General features: G+C 47.5%; 1 protein-coding gene across 2 annotated transcripts in view; it reads right to left on the bottom strand.

Annotated features, from left to right (window-relative positions):
* Window positions 1-8,814: 8,814 nt before the first annotated feature.
* Window positions 8,815-19,495, bottom strand: part of boka (BCL2 family apoptosis regulator BOK a) — an 85,910-nt gene continuing 75,229 nt past the window's right edge. For both annotated transcript variants that reach the window (XM_059951017.1, XM_059951022.1), the window contains exons 4-5: window positions 15,087-15,250; window positions 8,815-9,637 (exon numbers count right to left, since the gene is read on the bottom strand). In XM_059951017.1, coding sequence (XP_059807000.1) covers window positions 9,512-9,637; window positions 15,087-15,250 — 290 coding nt within the window. In that variant the 3' untranslated portion in view covers window positions 8,815-9,511. The remainder of the gene's footprint in view (window positions 9,638-15,086; window positions 15,251-19,495) is intronic.

Here is a 19,495-nt window from a genome sequence, read left to right as displayed (position 1 = left end):
CCTCCCCAGCCAAGCAGACCCCCAATTCCTACCTCCCCAGTCAAGCAGGCCCCCAATTCCTACCTTCCCACCTAAACAGGCCCCCAATTCCTACCTTCCCACCCAAACAGGCCCCCAATTCCTACTTTCCCACCCAAACAGGCCCCCAATTCCTACCTTCCCATCCAAACAGGCCCCCAATTCCTACCTTACCATCCAAACAGGCCGTCAATTCCTACCTTCCCACCTAAACAGGCCCCCAATTCCTACCTTCCCACCCAAACAGGCCCCCAATTCCTACTTTCCCACCCAAACAGGCCCCGAATTCCTACCTTCCCATCCAAACAGGCCCCCAGTTCCTACCTTACCATCCAAACAGGCCGTCAATTCCTACCTTCCCACCCAAACAGGCCCCCAATTCCTACCTTCCCACCCAAACATGCCCCCAATTCCTACTTTCCCACCCAAACAGGCCCCCAATTCCTACCTTCCCATCCAAACAGGCCGCCAATTCCTACCTTCCCACCAAACTGGCCCCCAATTCCTTCCTTCCCACCCAAACAGGCCGCCAATTCCCACTTCCCACCCAAACAGGCCCCGAATTCCTACCTTCCCACCCAAACATGCCCCCAATTCCCACCTTCCCACCCAAACAGGCCCCCAATTCCTACCTTCCCCCCCAAACAGGGCCCCAATTCCTACCTTCCCACCCAAGCGGACCCCCAATTCCTACCTTCCCACCCAAACAGGGCCCCAATTCCTACCTTCCCACCCAAACAGGCCCCCAATTCCTACCTTCCCACCCAAGCGGACCCCCAATTCCTACCTTCCCACCCAAGTGGACCCCCAATTCCCACCTTCCCACCCATGCAGGCCCCCAATTCCCACATTCCCACCCAAGCAGGCCCCCAATTCCCACCTTCCCACCCAAGCAGGCCCCCAATTCCTACCTTCCCACCCAAACAGGCCCCCAATTCCTACCTTCTCACCCAAACAGGCCCCCAATTCCTACCTTCCCATCCGAACAGGCCCCCATTTCCCACCTTCCCACCCAAGCAGGCCCCCAATTCCCACCTTCCCACCCAAACAGGCCCCCAATTCCCACCTTCCCACCCAAGCAGAACCCCAATTCCCACCTTCCCACCCAAGCAGGCCCCCAATTCCCACCTTCCCACCTAAACAGGCCCCCAATTCCTACCTTCCCATCCAAACAGGCCCCAAATTCCTACCTTCCCATCCAAACAGGCCCCCAATTCCTACCTTCCCACCCAAACAGGCCCCCAATTCCTACCGTCCCACCCAAACAGGCCCCAATTCCCACCTTCCCACCCAAACAGGCCCCAATTCCTACCTTCCCACCCAAACAGGCCCCCAATTCCTACCTTCCCACACAAAAAGGCCCCCAATTCCTACCTTCCCATCCAAACAGGCCCCCAGTTACTACCTTCCCACCCAAACAGGCTCCCAATTCCTACCTTCCCATCCAGACAGGCCCCCAATTCCCACCTTCCCACCCAAGCAGGCCCCCAATTCCCACCTTCCCACCCAAACAGGCCCCCAATTCCTACCTTCCCATCCAAACAGGCCCCCAATTCCTACCTTCCCACCCAAACAGGCCCCCAATTCCTATCTTCCCACCCAAGCAGGCCCCCAATTCCCACCTTCCCACCCAAGCAGGCCCCCAATTCTCACCTTCCCACCCAAACTGGCCCGCAATTCCCACCTTCCCACCCAAGCAGGCCCCCAATTCTCACCTTCCCACCCAAACAGGCCCCCAATTCCTACCTTCCCACCCAAACAGGCCCCCAATTCCTACCTTCCCACCCAAACAGGCCCCCAGTTACTACCTTCTCACCCAAACAGGCTCCCAATTCCTACCTTCCCATCCAGACAGGCCCCCAATTCCTACATTTCCACCCAAGCAGGCCCTCAATTCCCACCTTCCCCCCCAAGCAGGCCCCCAATTCCCACCTTCCCACCAAAGCAGGCCCCTAATTCCCACCTTCCCACCCAAGCAGGCCCCCAATTCCCACCTTCCCACCCAAGCAGGCCCCCAATTCCCACCTTCCCACCCAAACAGGCCCCCAATTCCTACCTTTCCACCCAAGCAGGCCCTCAATTCCCACCTTTCCCCCCATGCAGGCCCCCAATTCCCACCTTCCCACCCAAACAGCCCCCAATTCCTACCTTCCCACCCAAACAGGCCCCCAATTCCTACCTTCCCACCCAAACAGGCCCCCAGTTACTACCTTCCCACCCAAACAGGCTCCCAATTCCTACCTTCCCATCCAGACAGGCCCCCAATTCCTACCTTCCCATCCAAACAGGCACCCAATTCCCACCTTCCCACCCAAACAAGCACCCAATTCCTATCTTCCCATCCAAACAGACCCCCAATTCCTACCTTTCCACCCAAGCAGGCCCTCAATTCCCACCTTCCCTCCCAAGCAGGCCCCCAATTCCCACCTTCCCACCCAAGCGGACCCCCATTTCCCACCTTCCCACCCAAGCAGGCCCCCAATTCCCACCTTCCCACCCAAACAGGCCCCCAATTCCCACCTTCCCACCCAAGCAGAACCCCAATTCCCACCTTCCCACCCAAGCAGGCCCCCAATTCCCACCTTCCCACCCAAACAGGCCCCAATTCCTACCTTCCCACCCAAACAGGCCCCCAATTCCTACCTTCCCACACAAACAGGCCCCCAATTCCTACCTTCCCATCCAAACAGGCCCCCAGTTACTACCTTCCCACCCAAACAGGCTCCCAATTCCTACCTTCCCATCCAGACAGGCCCCCAATTCTTACCTTTCCACAAAAGCAGGCCCTCAATTCCCACCTTCCCCCCTAAGCAGGCCCCCAATTCCCACCTTCCCACCCAAGCAGGCCCCTAATTCCCACCTTCCCACCCAAGCAGGCCCCCAATTCCCACCTTCCCACCCAAGCAGGCCCCCAATTCCTACCTTCCCACCCAAACAGGCCCCCAATTCCTACTTTCCCACCCAAACAGGCCCCCAATTCCTACCTTCCCACCCAAACAGGCCCCCAGTTCCTACCTTCCCATCCAAACAGGCCGCCAATTCCTACCTTCCCACCCAAACTGGCCCCCAATTCCTTCCTTCCCACCCAAACAGGCCGCCACTTCCCACTTCCCACCCAAACAGGCCCCGAATTCCTACCTTCCCACCCAAACATGCCCCCAATTCCCACCTTCCCACCCAAACAGGCCCCCAATTCCTACCTTCCCCCCCAAACAGGGCCCCAATTCCTACCTTCCCACCCAAGCGGACCCCCAATTCCTACCTTCCCACCCAAACAGGGCCCCAATTCCTTCCTTCCCACCCAAACAGGCCCCCAATTCCTACCTTCCCACCCAAGCGGACCCCCAATTCCTACCTTCCCACCCAAGTGGACCCCCAATTCCCACCTTCCCACTCATGCAGGCCCCCAATTCCCACATTCCCACCCAAGCAGGCCCCCAATTCCCACCTTCCCACCCAAGCAGGCCCCCAATTCCTACCTTCCCACCCAAACAGGCCCCCAATTCCTACCGTCCCACCCAAACAGGCCCCCAATTCCTACCTTCCCATCCGAACAGGCCCCCATTTCCCACCTTCCCACCCAAGCAGGCCCCCAATTCCCACCTTCCCACCCAAACAGGCCCCCAATTCCCACCTTCCCACCCAAGCAGAACCCCAATTCCCACCTTCCCACCCAAGCAGGCCCCCAATTCCTACCTTCCCACCCAAGCAGGCCCCCAATTCCTACCTTCCCACCCAAACAGGCCCCCAATTCCTACCTTCCCATCCAAACAGGCCCCCAATCCCTACCTTCCCACCCAAACTGGCCCCCAATTCCTACCTTCCCACCCAAACAGGACCCCAATTACTACCTTCCCACCCAAACAGGCCCCCAATTCCTACCTCCCCAGCCAAGCAGACCCCCAATTCCTACCTCCCCAGTCAAGCAGGCCCCCAATTCCTACCTTCCCATCCAAACAGGCCCCCAATTCCTACCTTCCCACCCAAACTGGCCCCCAATTCCTTCCTTCCCACCCAATCAGGCCGCCAATTCCCACCTTCCCACCCAAACAGGCCCCGAATTCCTACCTTCCCACCCAAACATGCCCCCAATTCCCACTTTCCCACCCAAACAGGCCCCCAATTCCTACCTTCCCACCCAAACATGCCCCCAATTCCCACCTTCCCAGCCAAACAGGCCGCCAATTCGCACCTTCCCACCCAAACAGGCCCCCAATTCCTACCTTCCCACCCAAGCAGGCCCCCACTTCCTACCTTCCCACCCAAACAGGCCCCCAATTCCTACCTTCCCATCCAAACAGGCCCCCAATTCCTACCTTCCCACCCAAGCAGGCCCCCAATTCCTACCTTCCCACCCAAACAGGCCCCCAATTCCTACCGTCCCACCCAAACAGGCCCCCAATTCCTACCTTCCCATCCGAACAGGCCCCCATTTCCCACCTTCCCACCCAAGCAGGCCCCCAATTCCCACCTTCCCACCCAAACAGGCCCCCAATTCCCACCTTCCCACCCAAGCAGAACCCCAATTCCCACCTTCCCACCCAAGCAGGCCCCCAATTCCTACCTTCCCACCCAAGCAGGCCCCCAATTCCTACCTTCCCACCCAAACAGGCCCCCAATTCCTACCTTCCCATCCAAACAGGCCCCCAATCCCTACCTTCCCACCCAAACTGGCCCCCAATTCCTACCTTCCCACCCAAACAGGACCCCAATTACTACCTTCCCACCCAAACAGGCCCCCAATTCCTACCTCCCCAGCCAAGCAGACCCCCAATTCCTACCTCCCCAGTCAAGCAGGCCCCCAATTCCTACCTTCCCATCCAAACAGGCCCCCAATTCCTACCTTCCCACCCAAACTGGCCCCCAATTCCTTCCTTCCCACCCAATCAGGCCGCCAATTCCCACCTTCCCACCCAAACAGGCCCCGAATTCCTACCTTCCCACCCAAACATGCCCCCAATTCCCACCTTCCCACCCAAACAGGCCCCCAATTCCTACCTTCCCACCCAAACATGCCCCCAATTCCCACCTTCCCAGCCAAACAGGCCGCCAATTCGCACCTTCCCACCCAAACAGGCCCCCAATTCCTACCTTCCCACCCAAGCAGGCCCCCACTTCCTACCTTCCCACCCAAACAGGCCCCCAATTCCTACCTTCCCATCCAAACAGGCCCCCAATTCCTACCTTCCCACCCAAACAGGCCCCCAATTCCTACTTTCCCACCGAAACAGGCCTCCAATTCCTACCTTCACACACAGCCATCCCTCCAATTCCAGGACAGGCCATCACCAGGCCTCCAGTCCTCTCAGGCTCACAAACATTGGGCTTCCAAACCTCCAGCTGCTTGCCCAGACTGGCAGAGTTTGGGCCTCCAATTACCCCATGATTCTCCAATAATGGGAATTTGATCTTTCAGCTCCAGACTGGCCAATCATGGGGCTTTGACCTTTGGGCTGCAACTTTTGAACTTGCCGATTACAAGACTTTGACCTTTCGAGCCTCTGACTACCCCAGGACTCACTGATCATGGGACTGTAACCTTCAGGTCTCAACTTCTGTGCTTGCATGAATTTCCAAGCACAGCTTTCACTGACCCAGAGAGTCACAATCACATGAACCTCCTGCTGGATCGGACTGCGAACCAACGATGTGCTGTTCTCCGTTGTCGGTGCTCTGACCTGGCAACTGGAATTTCTGGCCTTAACCATGAAGTGCTCTGTCCCGAGCTCCAAACACTGGTTCCTTCCCCTGACCGCTAACTCCTCCTCATCCCTTCCCTGAATCCTAATCTGACCCCATCCTCCCTGCGCAGTCCCCAAAAACATCCCTACTGACCTAAAAATGACTAACTCTGAGCACGACCTAGATGTATTTAATGGGAAATATATTCTTCTGTCGATATTTTAGATCTGTGAGTGATTTGACATTGATTGTTTTAAGAGTGTTTGTACTAACAATAGCCTGGACTGTCTCACTTTTTTTCTGTGCAATAACTTGTAAATAAAATTGACGAGTTTTAGCCTGAAGAAAGCACTGATAATGTAATCCTGATTGTGTTTCTATACACGCCACGTACAGTTAGAGCTGTCCTCTGTTGCTGCCGGAAGTGTGTTCCTTCACTTTCATTTTCGGGGTGTGGGCATCACAGGCAAGATGATTGTTGGAGAGTCAGCTTCTTCAACTGTTGATGTCTTTCTGATGAATTTGGTCTCGGTGCTATTGGGCAGGAGTTTTGGGATTTAGGCCAGTGACTTTGAAAGCATCAGGGTTGTGCGCCACTTGGAGGCACTTGGTTGGTGTTCCAATATCCGTGCAGTCCCTGGTTGTGATGATTGTGGTCATGTGTTTGGAAGGTACAGTACTGTCAAACTCTTTTGAGTAAGATGGCACACACTGCAACCAACATGTACCCGTAGTAGAAAGGGTGCCAATCCAGCAAGCTACTTTGTCCACTATGGTGCTAAGCTTCTTCAGTGTTGTGGGAACTGCAGTCATCGGGCTAGCATTCCATCGTGCTCCCTTGACTTGGAAAGTTACTGGAGAGGATTCTGAGGGATAAGATTTACCTGCTTCTGGATAGACGGGGTTGATTCGGGGTAGTCAGCATGGCTCCATGCATGGGAGAACCTCTGTTACAAACAATGGAGTTTATTGATTCAGTAAGGCATTTGAAGAGGCTGCTCTGAAAGGTTAGATTACATGGGATCCAGGGAGAGCTGGCAAACTGGACACAAGTGGCTTGATGGTAGAAAGCAGAGAATGTTGCTTCTCAGACTGGAGGCCCATGACTAGTGGTATGCCTTGAGTTGCTGCTGGCCCATTGCTTGGTTAATGTACTGCAAGTTTGCAGATGATACTAAAATAGGTGATGGAGTAGACAATGGACAATTACAGAGTGATCTTGATCAGCTGAGGAATAGCAAATGGGAGTTTTAATTTGAATTTGCAGTATATGGAAAATCAAATCCAGGAAGGACTAGGGTCTTGGAGAGCTTTGTAGAAAAGGGGTACCTGAGAGTACAAGTACATGGTTCCCTGAAAGTGGAGTCATAGGCAGACAGGGCAGGTGGTGAAGAAGTATTTGACATAGTGGCCTTCATAAGTCTGAGCATTGAGTGTAAAAGTGAGAAAGTCATGCCGTGGTTGTACAGGAAAACTGCACTTGGAATATTGTGTTCAGTTCTGGTCACTCTGCTATAGAAATGAGGATTAGATTTACAATGATGTTGCCAGCACTTGAAGAGACTGAGTAATAGGGAGAGGTTGTATAAAATGTTGAGAGGCATAGATGGAGTCTTTTCCCCAATATTGGGGAATCAAGAACGACAGGGCATAGGTTTAAGGTGAGAGGGGAGAGATTTCATAGAACTTGACTAATTTTTACATAAGGTATGTGAAGTGAGCTACCGGGGGAAGCAGGTACAATAACAACTTTCTAATGACAGGTGGAAAGGTTTAGAAGGTTATGGGCCACATGCTGGCAAATGGAACTATCTAGGATGGGGCATCTTGGCTGGCATGGTGCAGGTGGCCAAAAGACCTGTTTCCATGCTGATTAACTCTGAGTTCTATGAACAAAGAGTCTTATGAATGATGGGAAGGTTTTGAGGTTTCACTTGACAAGTGATACTCAACCACTTCTGTCAGGTTCAGTGGAGTTTCTGGACAAATATGATTACGAAAGTGATGATAGGGGAACGTGATGGTAATGTCATTGAATTACAAGGGTAAGTGCCTAAACTCTCTCCTGTTGAAGCTACTTGTGAGGCATACGTTGTTTTCCAGTTGTCAGCCTACACCTGAATGTTGTGTTCTCCATATTTATTTGCTTGCTTATTATTTTCTTTCTGTACTTGCAGAGTTTGTTGTCCTGTGCACATTGGTTGTTTGTCTGTCCTGTCACGGGCAGTCTTTCATTGATTCTACTGTGTTTCCAGTACTTACTGTGAATGCTCACATGCAAATGAATCTCAGGGTTGTATATGGTGGCATATACAGTGGATTCTGGTTAATTGGCCATTGGTTAATCAGGACAGCTATTAATTTGAGACAATTCTTAAAGATCAAAAATTAATCAAGAAAATAGCTGGGACACCCTTCGTTTATTTGGGACACTGCCGCCTAATTGAGGCAGGAGACAGTTGCCGAACAGTTTCTGACTGGCACCAGTAGCGTGCAATTGTGTGACCTTTTGACACAACACCGTGCTTCATGCGAGCAATTTTAAAACAGCGTCGGTTGCATTTATTGGTGTTGAAAAAGCAGTGTTTTTTTTTGTCACTGAGAGTTGGCAAGAAATGAACAGCAAGATGATTCAGACTGCCTTGCTCGCTGCAGTTTCAAGCATTCAGGTTTGGAGATGCCAGAAAAGGTCAGGAGGCAAAAAGTGATTTCACTATTTCAACAAATTAGAAACTACAAATAATTTGAAGGTATGATAATCATCTTGAATGTTACGTTGAAAATGAAGATTTGGAGGATGCAATTGTCAACAAGTTTGTATAGACAGTCCATTATCTGCACTAGGTGTCTGTGCTGATTTTATTCATTTACAGTCAAAGCACGAAGGTGATGGATTCCTCCACCAATAAGTATTAGGAACTAATACACAATTTTACAGTACTGCTGTTGTATTGGTAATGTTCTAATTTGTCTGTAGTTTATTTAAATACATAATTTGTTCCTCAGTTTGTCTTTTTCATCCCTTTTTAACTATTTCCATTGAAATTTGTCTGTTTGGGGCAGCCAATTAATTGGGCCAAAACATACTGGACCTGATGTGTCCCAGTTAACTCCTTTGGGATTTTTAGGAAATAACTTTATAAAGCAGAAAGCAATCAAGAACAAAAACAGTAGTCCCTGAAATTGAGACATCTTGTGCTGGAAAGAAACTACACTGCAGACATCAGCATAGATAAATCTTTGCATGAAAAAAAATAAACTATACACAGAGTGTAGCTAATAACAATGTATCTGTGAACAGTAAAATAGTAGAATTACTTTTCTTCCCCCTATAACACTGCAAAACTCATCACAATAAGAACAGAGTAAAAAGTAAAAGAGTCTTCCCAGAATTCTGTCGACTGTTTGCTAATCAGGACTCTAGCTCCGTCTTGAATTTTAGACTGGCTTCAGGTTGGATTTCTGTAACACCAGCAAATTCACTCCTATGCAGCCAATCTGTAGACTCTACAATGAAACCACCGTAACGGTAGCATTTTAAAACTCTACCTCATTCAGTATAGTCTATGCTGAGTTTTCATTTGACCGCTGTTGTGGATGGGAATCTGAATCTCTTGATCTACCTCATCCTCCCCTGCACCATTTTTTTAAGACAGTGTTCCCCTCTTTGTCTAATAACTCAAATGATTCATATTCCGGTCCAGCAAGTTCAGAAAAATTCCTTTCAGTCAAGGCTGTGAGTTCAGCTGTGCAGTGTTTAGTATTGCGTTAAATAAAGCAAGTTAACTTTGACCACATCTTTCAGCTGGAGTCATCGCTCTCGCAGTAAGAAGAAGAAGATGGCTTTGAGGAAACGTCCACAGGTACAGATGGCAGAGACGAGCCAATGATCATGAATACTGGGATCATTGTTGACCACAATCTTTGTAATATCAATCTGGATCAGAACAGAGGAAAATTAGTCAACACCACTTGACTCGGGCCAGAGTTTAGATCAAAGCTACTAAATTAGTTTGGAAAATGTTTTATTCTCTCCTGTTATTTACACTTGAGGTAAAATGCAGTATTTTGCTTTAACAGCAGATTCCAATGCAATTTGAAATAAATATAGAATGTTAGGGATGACTATTCTAGAAAGTGCACATGAGAATGTGCAGAGCTCTAGTTTTTAAGTCTGAGTTTACAATAAAAACTTGCCCAAGGCATTTTTCAAACAGGAGAAGATCTGCAGATGCTAGAAATCGAAGCAACACACACAAAATGCTGGAGGAACTCAGCAGGCCAGGCAGCATCTACGTTTTGCACCGAGACCCTTCATCAGTTCCAAGCTTACAAAACATGCCCAAAGGGAAGATGCACCAAAATAATATTTGAGCATTAGCTAAAAACCAGAAAATAAATGTGAGTCCTGCCAAGGCTCTCAGCCTGGAATATCGACTGTACTTTTTTCCACAGATGCTGCCTGGGTTCCTCCAGCATTTTGTGTGTGTTGCTTAGATTTCCAGCATCTGTAGATTTTCTCTTGTTTGTAAAATAAATATGATCAAGTGTTTCATGGACTTTCTGTGTTACTATCTCTTAGGTGTGTGAACATAACTCCAAAATCTCCCTGTTATTCTACACCTTAACAATGATGTCATTATCAGCCATCACTGGTTCATCTGCACTTTCCTGTAACTTACCATTCTCTGATCCCTGCCTTGGATGCCCTCCCTAAATGCATTGTCCCAACATAACCAGTACATTCTGAACTCTGTAACCTGTAACTTCCCTCCTCATTACTGTATCTCTCACTGCCAAGTTTATTGTTACCACCAAACTTCTTAATCAGGTATAAATCACTGATGCAGATCACAAAGATCGACATGAGTAGTACTACTGAGCACAGTAGGTGCTCATTGCTCACTGTCCTCCAGTCACCCATTGCTTTTTGCATTCTCCCATTTTGCTCATTTTTAACCCAATTCTCCTTTGGGTGTCGGGGTCTTTTATGCCTTGGGTGACTGTCAAGGGAACAAGGGGATACCAGTACAGAATACCCCTGTGGCCATTACTCTCAATAATAAGTGTACTGGTTTGGAGATGACCTACCTAGAGGGAGCCTCAGCAACTGGGTCTCTGGCACTAAGTATGGCACTGTGACTCAGAAGGGAATGAGGGAGAGGAGGACTGCAATAGTGATGGGGGAATTCCATAGTTAGAGGAGTAGACTGAGATTCTGTTGATGTAGCAGACACACCAGATGGAATGTTGCCTCCCAGGTGCCAGGGTCAGGGACACTCAGATCGGATCCATGACATTCTACAGGGGAAGGGTGAGCATCCACATCTTGGTACATATTGGCACCAATGACATGGGTAGGAAAAGCAAGGAGTCCTGAAGGGAGAATTTAGGGAGCTAGGTAGAAAGCTGAAAAGCAGGACCTCCAGGGTAGCAGTCTCTGGATTGCTGCCTGTGCTACGTACTACTGAGGGTAAGAATAGGATGATTTGGCAGATGAATGCGTGGCTGAGAAACTGGTGCAAGGGACAGGGTTTCAGATTTCTGTCTCATTGGGATCTCTTCTGGGGAAGGTTTGACCTATACAAAAGTGACAGGTTACACCTGAACCCGAGGGTTCCAAATCTCACCTGGTCCCTCAACAGCAGCTCCATAGCAAAGAAAGCCCAGCAGCGTCTCAACTTTCTGCGAAGGCTGAGGAAAGTCCATTTCCCCCCCCCCGCCCCCCCCCCATCCTCATCACATTCAACAGGGGTTGTATTGAGAGCGTCCTGAGCAGCTGCATCACTGCCTGGTTTGGAAATTGCACCATCTTGGATCGCAAGACCCTGCAGCGGTTAGTGAGGTCAGCTGAGAAGACCATTGGGGTCTCTCTTCCCGCCATCATGGACATTTACACTACACATTGCACCCCCAAAGAAACAGCATTATGAAGGACCCCATGCACCCCTCATACAATCTCTTCTCCCTCCTGCCGTCTGGGAAAAGGCTTCGAAGCATTTGGGCTCTCACGACCAGACTATATAACAGTTTCTTCCCCCAAGCTATCAGACTCCTCAATACCCAGAGCCTGGACTGACACCTTATTGTCCTATTTATTATTTATTGTAATGCCTGCACTGTTTTTGTGCACTTTACGCAGTCCTGTGTAGCTTTCTCTGTGTTATTTTTTTATGTAGTTCAGTCTAGTTTTTGTACTGTGTCATGTAACACTATGGTCCTGAAAAACATTGTCTCATTTTTACTATGTACTGTACCAGCAGTTATGGTCGAAATGACAATAAAAGTGACTTGACTTAACTTGATCCTTGCAGGGAGGGTTTAAACTAATTTGGCAGGGGGGTGGGAACTGGAGTGATGGGGCTGACGACAGGGCTGTTGGTTTATAAGCTGAGGCAGTGTGTAGTAAGACTGTCAGGAAGGACGAGCAGATCAGGCAAAACTGGGATAATCTGGTATGTAAAAGGGACAAAATCAAAAAGGGGAATGAAGTAAATGATTTTGTAGTGCAGTTAGAGGTTGACAGGTATGACATTATGGACGTCACTGAGTCATAGCTGAAAGATTATAATTGGGAGCTTAACATCCAAGGATACAGTATCAAAAGGACAGGCAGATAGGCAGAGGTTGGTAAGTAAAAAATGAAATCCAATCTTTGGAAAGAGGTGACACAGGATTGGAGGATGTAGAATCCTTGTGGATAAAGTGAAGGAACTGTAACTGTAAAAAGACCCTGATGAGTTATAAACAGGCCTCCAAACAGCAGTCAGGATGTGGGCTACAAATTACAATAGGGAGATAGAAAAGGCATGTCATATTGACATTGTTATGATAGTCAGGGGACTTCAATATGCAGGAATATTGGGAAAATCAGGTTGTTGCAATCAGCTTGTGAATGAGTCCACTAGAGGGTCAGCTATTCAGGATTGGATGTTGTATAATCATCCAAATTTTATGAACCCTGTCAAATTTTCTCTATTTCTGCATAAATATAACTTAAAATGTGATCAGACCTTCACATGTCCTAAAACTAGATAAAGAAAACCCAATTAAATAAATAACGCAAAAACATATACTTTATTTATTGAGAAAAATGATCCAATATTACATGTATTTGTTGGCAAGGGTATGTGAACCTTTGCTTTTGGTAATTGGTGTGACCCCCTTCTACAGCAATAACTTCAACCAAACATTTCTGGTAACTGATGAGTCCTGCACATCGACTTAGAGGAATTTTAGGCCATTCTTTCTTACAAATCTGCTTCAACTCTGGTATGTTGGTGAGCTTCCTTGCAGGAATGCTTGCTTCAGGTCCTTCCACAACATTTCTATTGGATTAAGGTCAGGACTTTGACTCAGCCATTCCAAAACACAGACTTTCTTTTTAAACCACTCTGTTGTTCATTTACTCGTCTTTCAGATCATTTCCTTGTTGCATTATCCAACTTATATTAAGCTTCAGGTGACGGCCTGCTACCCTGACATTCTCTTGTGAAACATCTTGATACGATTTTGAATTCATTGGTCCCTCGATGATTGGAAACTGTCCAGGCCCTGAGGCAGCAAAGCAGCCCCAAACCATGATGCTCCTTCCACCCTGCTTCACGGTTAGGATGAGGTTTTGGTGTTGGTGTGCACTGCCCTTTTCCCTCCAACCATAGCAATGTGCATTTCTGCCAAAAAGTTCAACTTTTCTTTCAGCTGTCCACAGGACATTGTCCTAGAAGCATTGTAGAACATCCAGGTATCTTTTACAATCTTGAGACGTTCAGCAATGTTTTTTTTTGAAGAGCAGTTGTTTCCTCCATGATGTCCTTCCATGAACACCATTCTTGTTCAGAGCTTTTCTTAGAGTGAACACATGAACAGAGACTTTAGCAAGTTCTAGCAATTTCTGCAGATCTTTTGCTGTTACCCTTGGGCTCTTTTCACCTCCTTCAACATTGCACATTGAGCTCATGGTGTGATCTTTGTAGGATGTCCACTCAGGGAGAGTAATGATTTTCCTCCATTTGTAGACGATTTTACTGTGGACTGATGAACACTCAGATCTTTAGAAATGATCTTGTAACCTTTTCCAGCTTCATGCATCTCTACGATTCTTTCTTCCAAAGCCCTCTGTAAGTTGTTTTGATTGAAGCATAATGCACATATACATATCTTTCTTGAGAAGAGCAGGTTCTGTCAGTAATCTGACTTTATGTGCCTTTTTATAGGGCAGGGCTCCTTTACAACCCACACCTCACATCTCATATTGATTGGAACACCTGATGCCAAATAGCTTTTGTAAAAGTCATTACCCCAGAGGCTCACATACTTTTTCAACAAATACATGTAATATTGGATCATTTTTCTCAATAAACAAATGAACAAGTAAAATGTCTTTTGTGTTATTGATTTAATTGAGTTCTTTTTATCTAGTTTTAGGACGTGTGAATACCTGGTCATATTTTAAGTCATTTATGCAGAAATGGAGGAAATTAGAAGGTAGGAGAGAGGGGCTGAGAGGGAAATGGAAATAATGAAATGGTGAAGAAGACTTGATGGGCCAAATGGCCTCATTCTGTTCCTATGTCTTATTCATCTGGTCTGTAACTCTCTCTTTACTGACTTGTGATGAGCACCAATTAGTGTTCAATCTGGGACCTTGGTCTGGTGGAAAATCAAAACAGCAGATGTTGGAAATCTGAAATAAGAGCAGGAAATGTTGGAAATGTTTTGCAGGTCAAGCGACATCCATGGAAAGAGAAAGTGTGTTTCATGTTTAAAAACGCTGTTACTTTTGACGAAAGGTCTTGACCTATTAACCTGAAACGATAATTCAGGTTTTCTGTTCTCAGGTGCTGTTTGAGCTGCTGTTTCCAGCATTCTGTTCCTGATCTGAAGGCTTAGACACCCAAACAAGCCATGCAGTTGCTTGGAATATTTTAATGTAAACCTCTTATCCATTGTTTCAGGAGATGGCACCACTGGCAAGGCAGAATTTATTGTCCATCCCTAACTAACACTGTGAAGGGAATAATGAGCCTCCTTTGGTTATGAAGCAACTGAATACTGAGCCATTTGAGAGAGCATTTGATTCAATCAAATAATCCTGGGACTGGAGACACAAACAGACCAATATGTGTTAGGGAACAAAGGTTTTCACATAGTTCCTGTTACTAGGATTATATTTAATTTATTTTGCATATTACTTCATTTAAGATGACATTACTTCATCTTAAATGTTACGGTTGCCACCACAGGGTTTGAACTTGAATTCTAGACTGCCAGTGCTGGCCTTGAATTATTATGCTTGTAGTTTAACCACTACCATGGACACTCATTTGATAAGTAGAGCACTGCAACTACAAATATTGAGGTTTGCTGAAAAGACGGTGCCTTACCCATCCACCCCGTCTCCTCAGCCACGTCACCAGTGTTTTCCGGACAAACTCTCCCAAGCAATCAACAATAGTGTGCACCATTGCATGCTGTCCTTGCTTCACACAGTCAATGGCTAATCCACCAGCTACAGCATACAGGGCCACCACCTTCCCCCAGGTTATACCTGCAGAGAAAAGATACAGGTACACGCTACATAAGAGCCAGAGTCAATAGAAGGGCTACCCATACCTTTAATCATAATCGTACAGTGTAACATTCATTAAAATAGAACCATAATAATAAACAGAGGTGAATGCACAGAACCAGGCAGAGAATTAGGAGAGAAATTGAAACAAAAAGCAACATCTGATTGACATTAATTTCCATTTCACCACTAATGCTTAACTCTAGAACCACAGATAAGGACATCAGACTGGTCCTTAAGATTGCCTGACCTACACACAGCCCATACATATAAATAAGCATTTGGGAGACCAGTAGGACAGATTTGCTTTTGGGGGGCGGGGTGGTGTGGGTGCTCCAGGCACCTTCTGTCCGGGCAATATCATTGTATCTTGCAGAGAAATCTAAACGACTGAGTTAAAACCCTGGTTTAAAAACGTTTCCCTTGATTGGCTTATGTTTAATCAGTTTGCTGGATGGTTACATTTCTGACTTGATCTGTTTGGGTTGAACATCTCTCAGGCATGGAACGATGTCCTAATCTTGGAAAATCTATATATGAAGCCAGAAGATGTGACACAGTACCAAGGAAAATCATGGTGGAAGCCGCTGACTATTGCAGAGTTTCAAAGATGAACTTTATTTATTACCTGTGCATTGGAAAATGCAGTGAAATGTGTCACGTGCATCAACAACCCACACATTATTTTCAATAGTTCAGTCAAAACCTGCAGTTACAGGATTACGGGTTCAGTGAGGCCGTGCTGTTGCTCTAAGTTGTGTTACACAATGGACCTCATTGTGGCGCACCTACTACCTGTCTGTTAACTTGGAGAAAACTGTTGCCATCTCTGACTGAGTGGCACCCCCCTGTAAATACTGACAGACTTCCTGCAATCCCCAACCAGTACAGACACACCCAGTTCTCTACAGACTGTTTCCAAGAAAATTCCTTACAAGTCCCAACAATCTTAAATCCACCCAGGGACACTGATGCAGTCGTGAAAATATTGGCAGCTACTGAGTGGAAAAGAAGGGAACATTTTTCTGGTGCACCAATGCAGAAGCAAGCCACAGATCATTACTGATCTGAACATTGCGCTTCAGTCCACACACTTAAAAACCATATAGTTATCTCTCTCACTGAGTCCTGACGAAGGGTCTCGGCCCGAAACGTTGACTGCTCATTTCAACGAATGCTGCCCAACCTGCTTGTTTGTACATGTAGATTTGACCACAGCATCTGCAGTGTACTTTGTGTTAGTTATCTCTCCCACTTCCTGTTGGAGAGCCTGTTTAACTTAACCTATTTCAAGAGAAAACCCGAGAGCACAGATAGTAAAGCAGCCCTCCCTGGTATGGGGTACCGAGCTGTAAGACTCCTGTCCACCTAAAACTGAGAGCGAGGATAGACCTGAAGTTTGATGGGTCAAAGTACCAGGCTGATTTGGAAAGGTCGGGTACAGGCGGCAATGTGGCGCCAGTGTCCAGGCCCAAAAAAGTATAGAAGTGACTAGGCCTGGGTCCTAGAGCAAGGAATGACCCAATATTTAAGCGCTGGACCAGATTGAAATTTCAGGGTGTTGGGACCTGAGGCGAGGGTTTGGCCAGTTCAGCTCGCTGCCCTGTAGTGTTTACTCAGCTCTGTGTTGAATAGATGTTGAGGCTGTGGCCTGCTCTGGGCTTTGTGTCTGTGGCCTCTCTTCTGTTCTAAATGCCTTTTGCTTACTTCTGTTGTTTGCATAATTTATTTTTTTATTCTCTGCACCATTGGGTGTTTGATCTTTTTTAGGGGTTCTTTCGGGATTCTTTGTTTTGTGGCTGCCTGTTAGGAGAGGTTGTACAACATATACATACTTTGATAATAAATGTACTTTGAACTTTGGACAAAATCCGGCTAGATTTTGCAACTATGACTTCTTGCACGATAGTTTAATAGTGAATCAGGCCCCCACTGTCAAGAACACACACAAAATGCTGGTGGAACGCAGCAGGCCAGGCAGCATCTATAGGAAGAAGTAGAGTTGACGTTTCGGGCCGAGACCCTTTGTCAGGACTAACTGAAAGAAGAGATAGTAAAAGATTTGAGACGGGGAGGGAGAGATCTGAAATGAGCAGGCAAGGAGTGATTGTGAGAGGGGCAGAGAGAGAAGGGGGGAATAATAAATAAGGGATGGGGATAAGAAGGGGAGGAGGGGCATTAATGGAAGTTAGAGAAGTCAGTGTTCATGCCATCAGGTTGGAGGCTACCCAGCCGGTATATAAGGTGTTGTTCCTCCAACCTGAGTGTGGCTTCATCTCGACAGTAGAGGAGACCATGGATAGACATATCAGAATGGGAATGGGACGTGGAATTAAAATGTGTGGCCACTGGGAGATCCTGCTTTCTCTGGTGACAGAGCATAGGTGTTCAGCAAAACAGTCTCCCAGTCTGCATCGGGTCTCACCAATGTATAAAAGGCCACACTGGGAGCACCGGACGCAGTATACCACACCAGCCGACTCACAGGTGAAGTGTCGCCTCACCTGGAAGGACTGTCTGGGGCCCTGAATGGTGGTGAGGGAGGAAGTGTAAGGGCAGGTGTAGCACTTTTTCTGTTTACAAGGATAAGTGCCAGGAGGGAGATCAGTGGGAAGGGATGGGGGAGATGAATGGACAAGGGAGTTGCATAGGGCATAGAGTTGCATGCCTGAAGAAAGAGGGTGAGAGGGAAAGATGTGCTTGGTAGTGGGATCCCGTTGGAGGTGGTGGAAGTTACGGAGAATTACATATTGGACCCGGAGGCTGGTGGGGTGGTAGGTGAGGACAAGAGGGACCCTATCCTGAGTGGGGTGGCGGGTGGATGGGGTGAGGGTAGATGTGCGGGAAATGGGAGAGATGTGTTTGAGAGCAGAGTTGATGATGGAGAAAGGGAAGCCCCTTAGTTTAAAAAAGGAAGACATCTCCCTTGTCCTGGAATGAAAAGCCTCATCCTGAGAGCAGATGTGGCGGAGACGGAGGAATTGTGAGAAGGGGATAGCATTTTTGCAAGAGACAGGGTGGGAAGAGGAATAGTCCAGGTAGCTGTGAGAGTCAGTAGGCTTACAGTAGACATCAGTAGATAGTCCGTCTCCAGAGATGGAGACAAAAAGATGAAGAAAGGGGAGGGAGGTGTCGGAAATGGACCAGGTAAATTTGAGGGCAGGGTGAAAGTTGGAGGTAAACTTAATGAAGTCAACAAGCTCAGCATGTGTGCAGGAACTGAGACAGCAGTCTGCCTTGGCAAGTACTATTCTTTATCATCAAGCTCCACTGTCAATGTTTACAGCAACAGTATTGAGGGCAATTGTGCACACTGCACAGCTGATGTGAATGGATCCTGGCTACCTACCCCCCTCCCACCCACTTCATTCCCTACCCAGCACCACATCCTTCTGAATACATGTTAGAGCCAAATGGAGTCACCAGACTTGTACTCGTTAATCTCCTGATTCAGAGAAAATGTGAATAGTTGGCATTCCTAAGACAGCCCACTTGCAGCAGACTGTCAGCCAGAAACAACCTGATTACTCTTTATCGAACAGTACAGCACAGGAACAGGCCCTTCGGCCCACAATGTACCAGATAAAATGCAAATCAAAAACGCCCAAACACTAATCCCTCCTACCTACACAATGTCCATACCCACCCCCTCCATCTTCCTCATTGTCATGTGCCTTTCTAAATGTCTCTTAAAAGCCTCTACACTATACCAGGCTGTACATTTGAAGTATCCAAGACTCTGAGTAAAAAATCTTGCCCCTCACATCCCCTTTGAACCTACCCCCTCTCACCTTCAATGCATGCCCACTCGTATCAGACATTTCAGCACTGGGAAACAGATACTCACTGTCTATCTATGTCTCTCATAATCTTACAAACCTTTATCAGATCTCCCCTCAGCCTCTGCCTCTCCAGAGAAAACAAACCAAGTTTATCCAGCCTTTTGTGATAGCACATGCCCTCTAAACTGGGCAGTATCCTGATAAACCTCTTCTGCACCCTCTCCAAAGCTTACAGGATGCCTTGAGTCAGTGGACTGGGCTGTGTTCAAGAACACATCTGAGGACCTGAATGATTACGCCAGGGTGGTTACAAACTTTATTAAAACAGCTGTAGATAAGTGTGTCCCCACAAAATCATTCAGTGTTTTCCCCAATCAGAAGCCCTGGGTGAACAATGAAATTGGGAACCTGCTGAGAGCCGGATCAGAGGCATTTCAGTCTG

This window comes from Hypanus sabinus, chromosome 2 (genome assembly GCF_030144855.1).
Source record: "Hypanus sabinus isolate sHypSab1 chromosome 2, sHypSab1.hap1, whole genome shotgun sequence".
Classification (NCBI taxonomy): Eukaryota; Metazoa; Chordata; class Chondrichthyes; order Myliobatiformes; family Dasyatidae; genus Hypanus; species Hypanus sabinus.
Note: the sequence above shows the minus strand (reverse complement) of the source record. Positions and strands in the feature narration are given on the sequence as shown.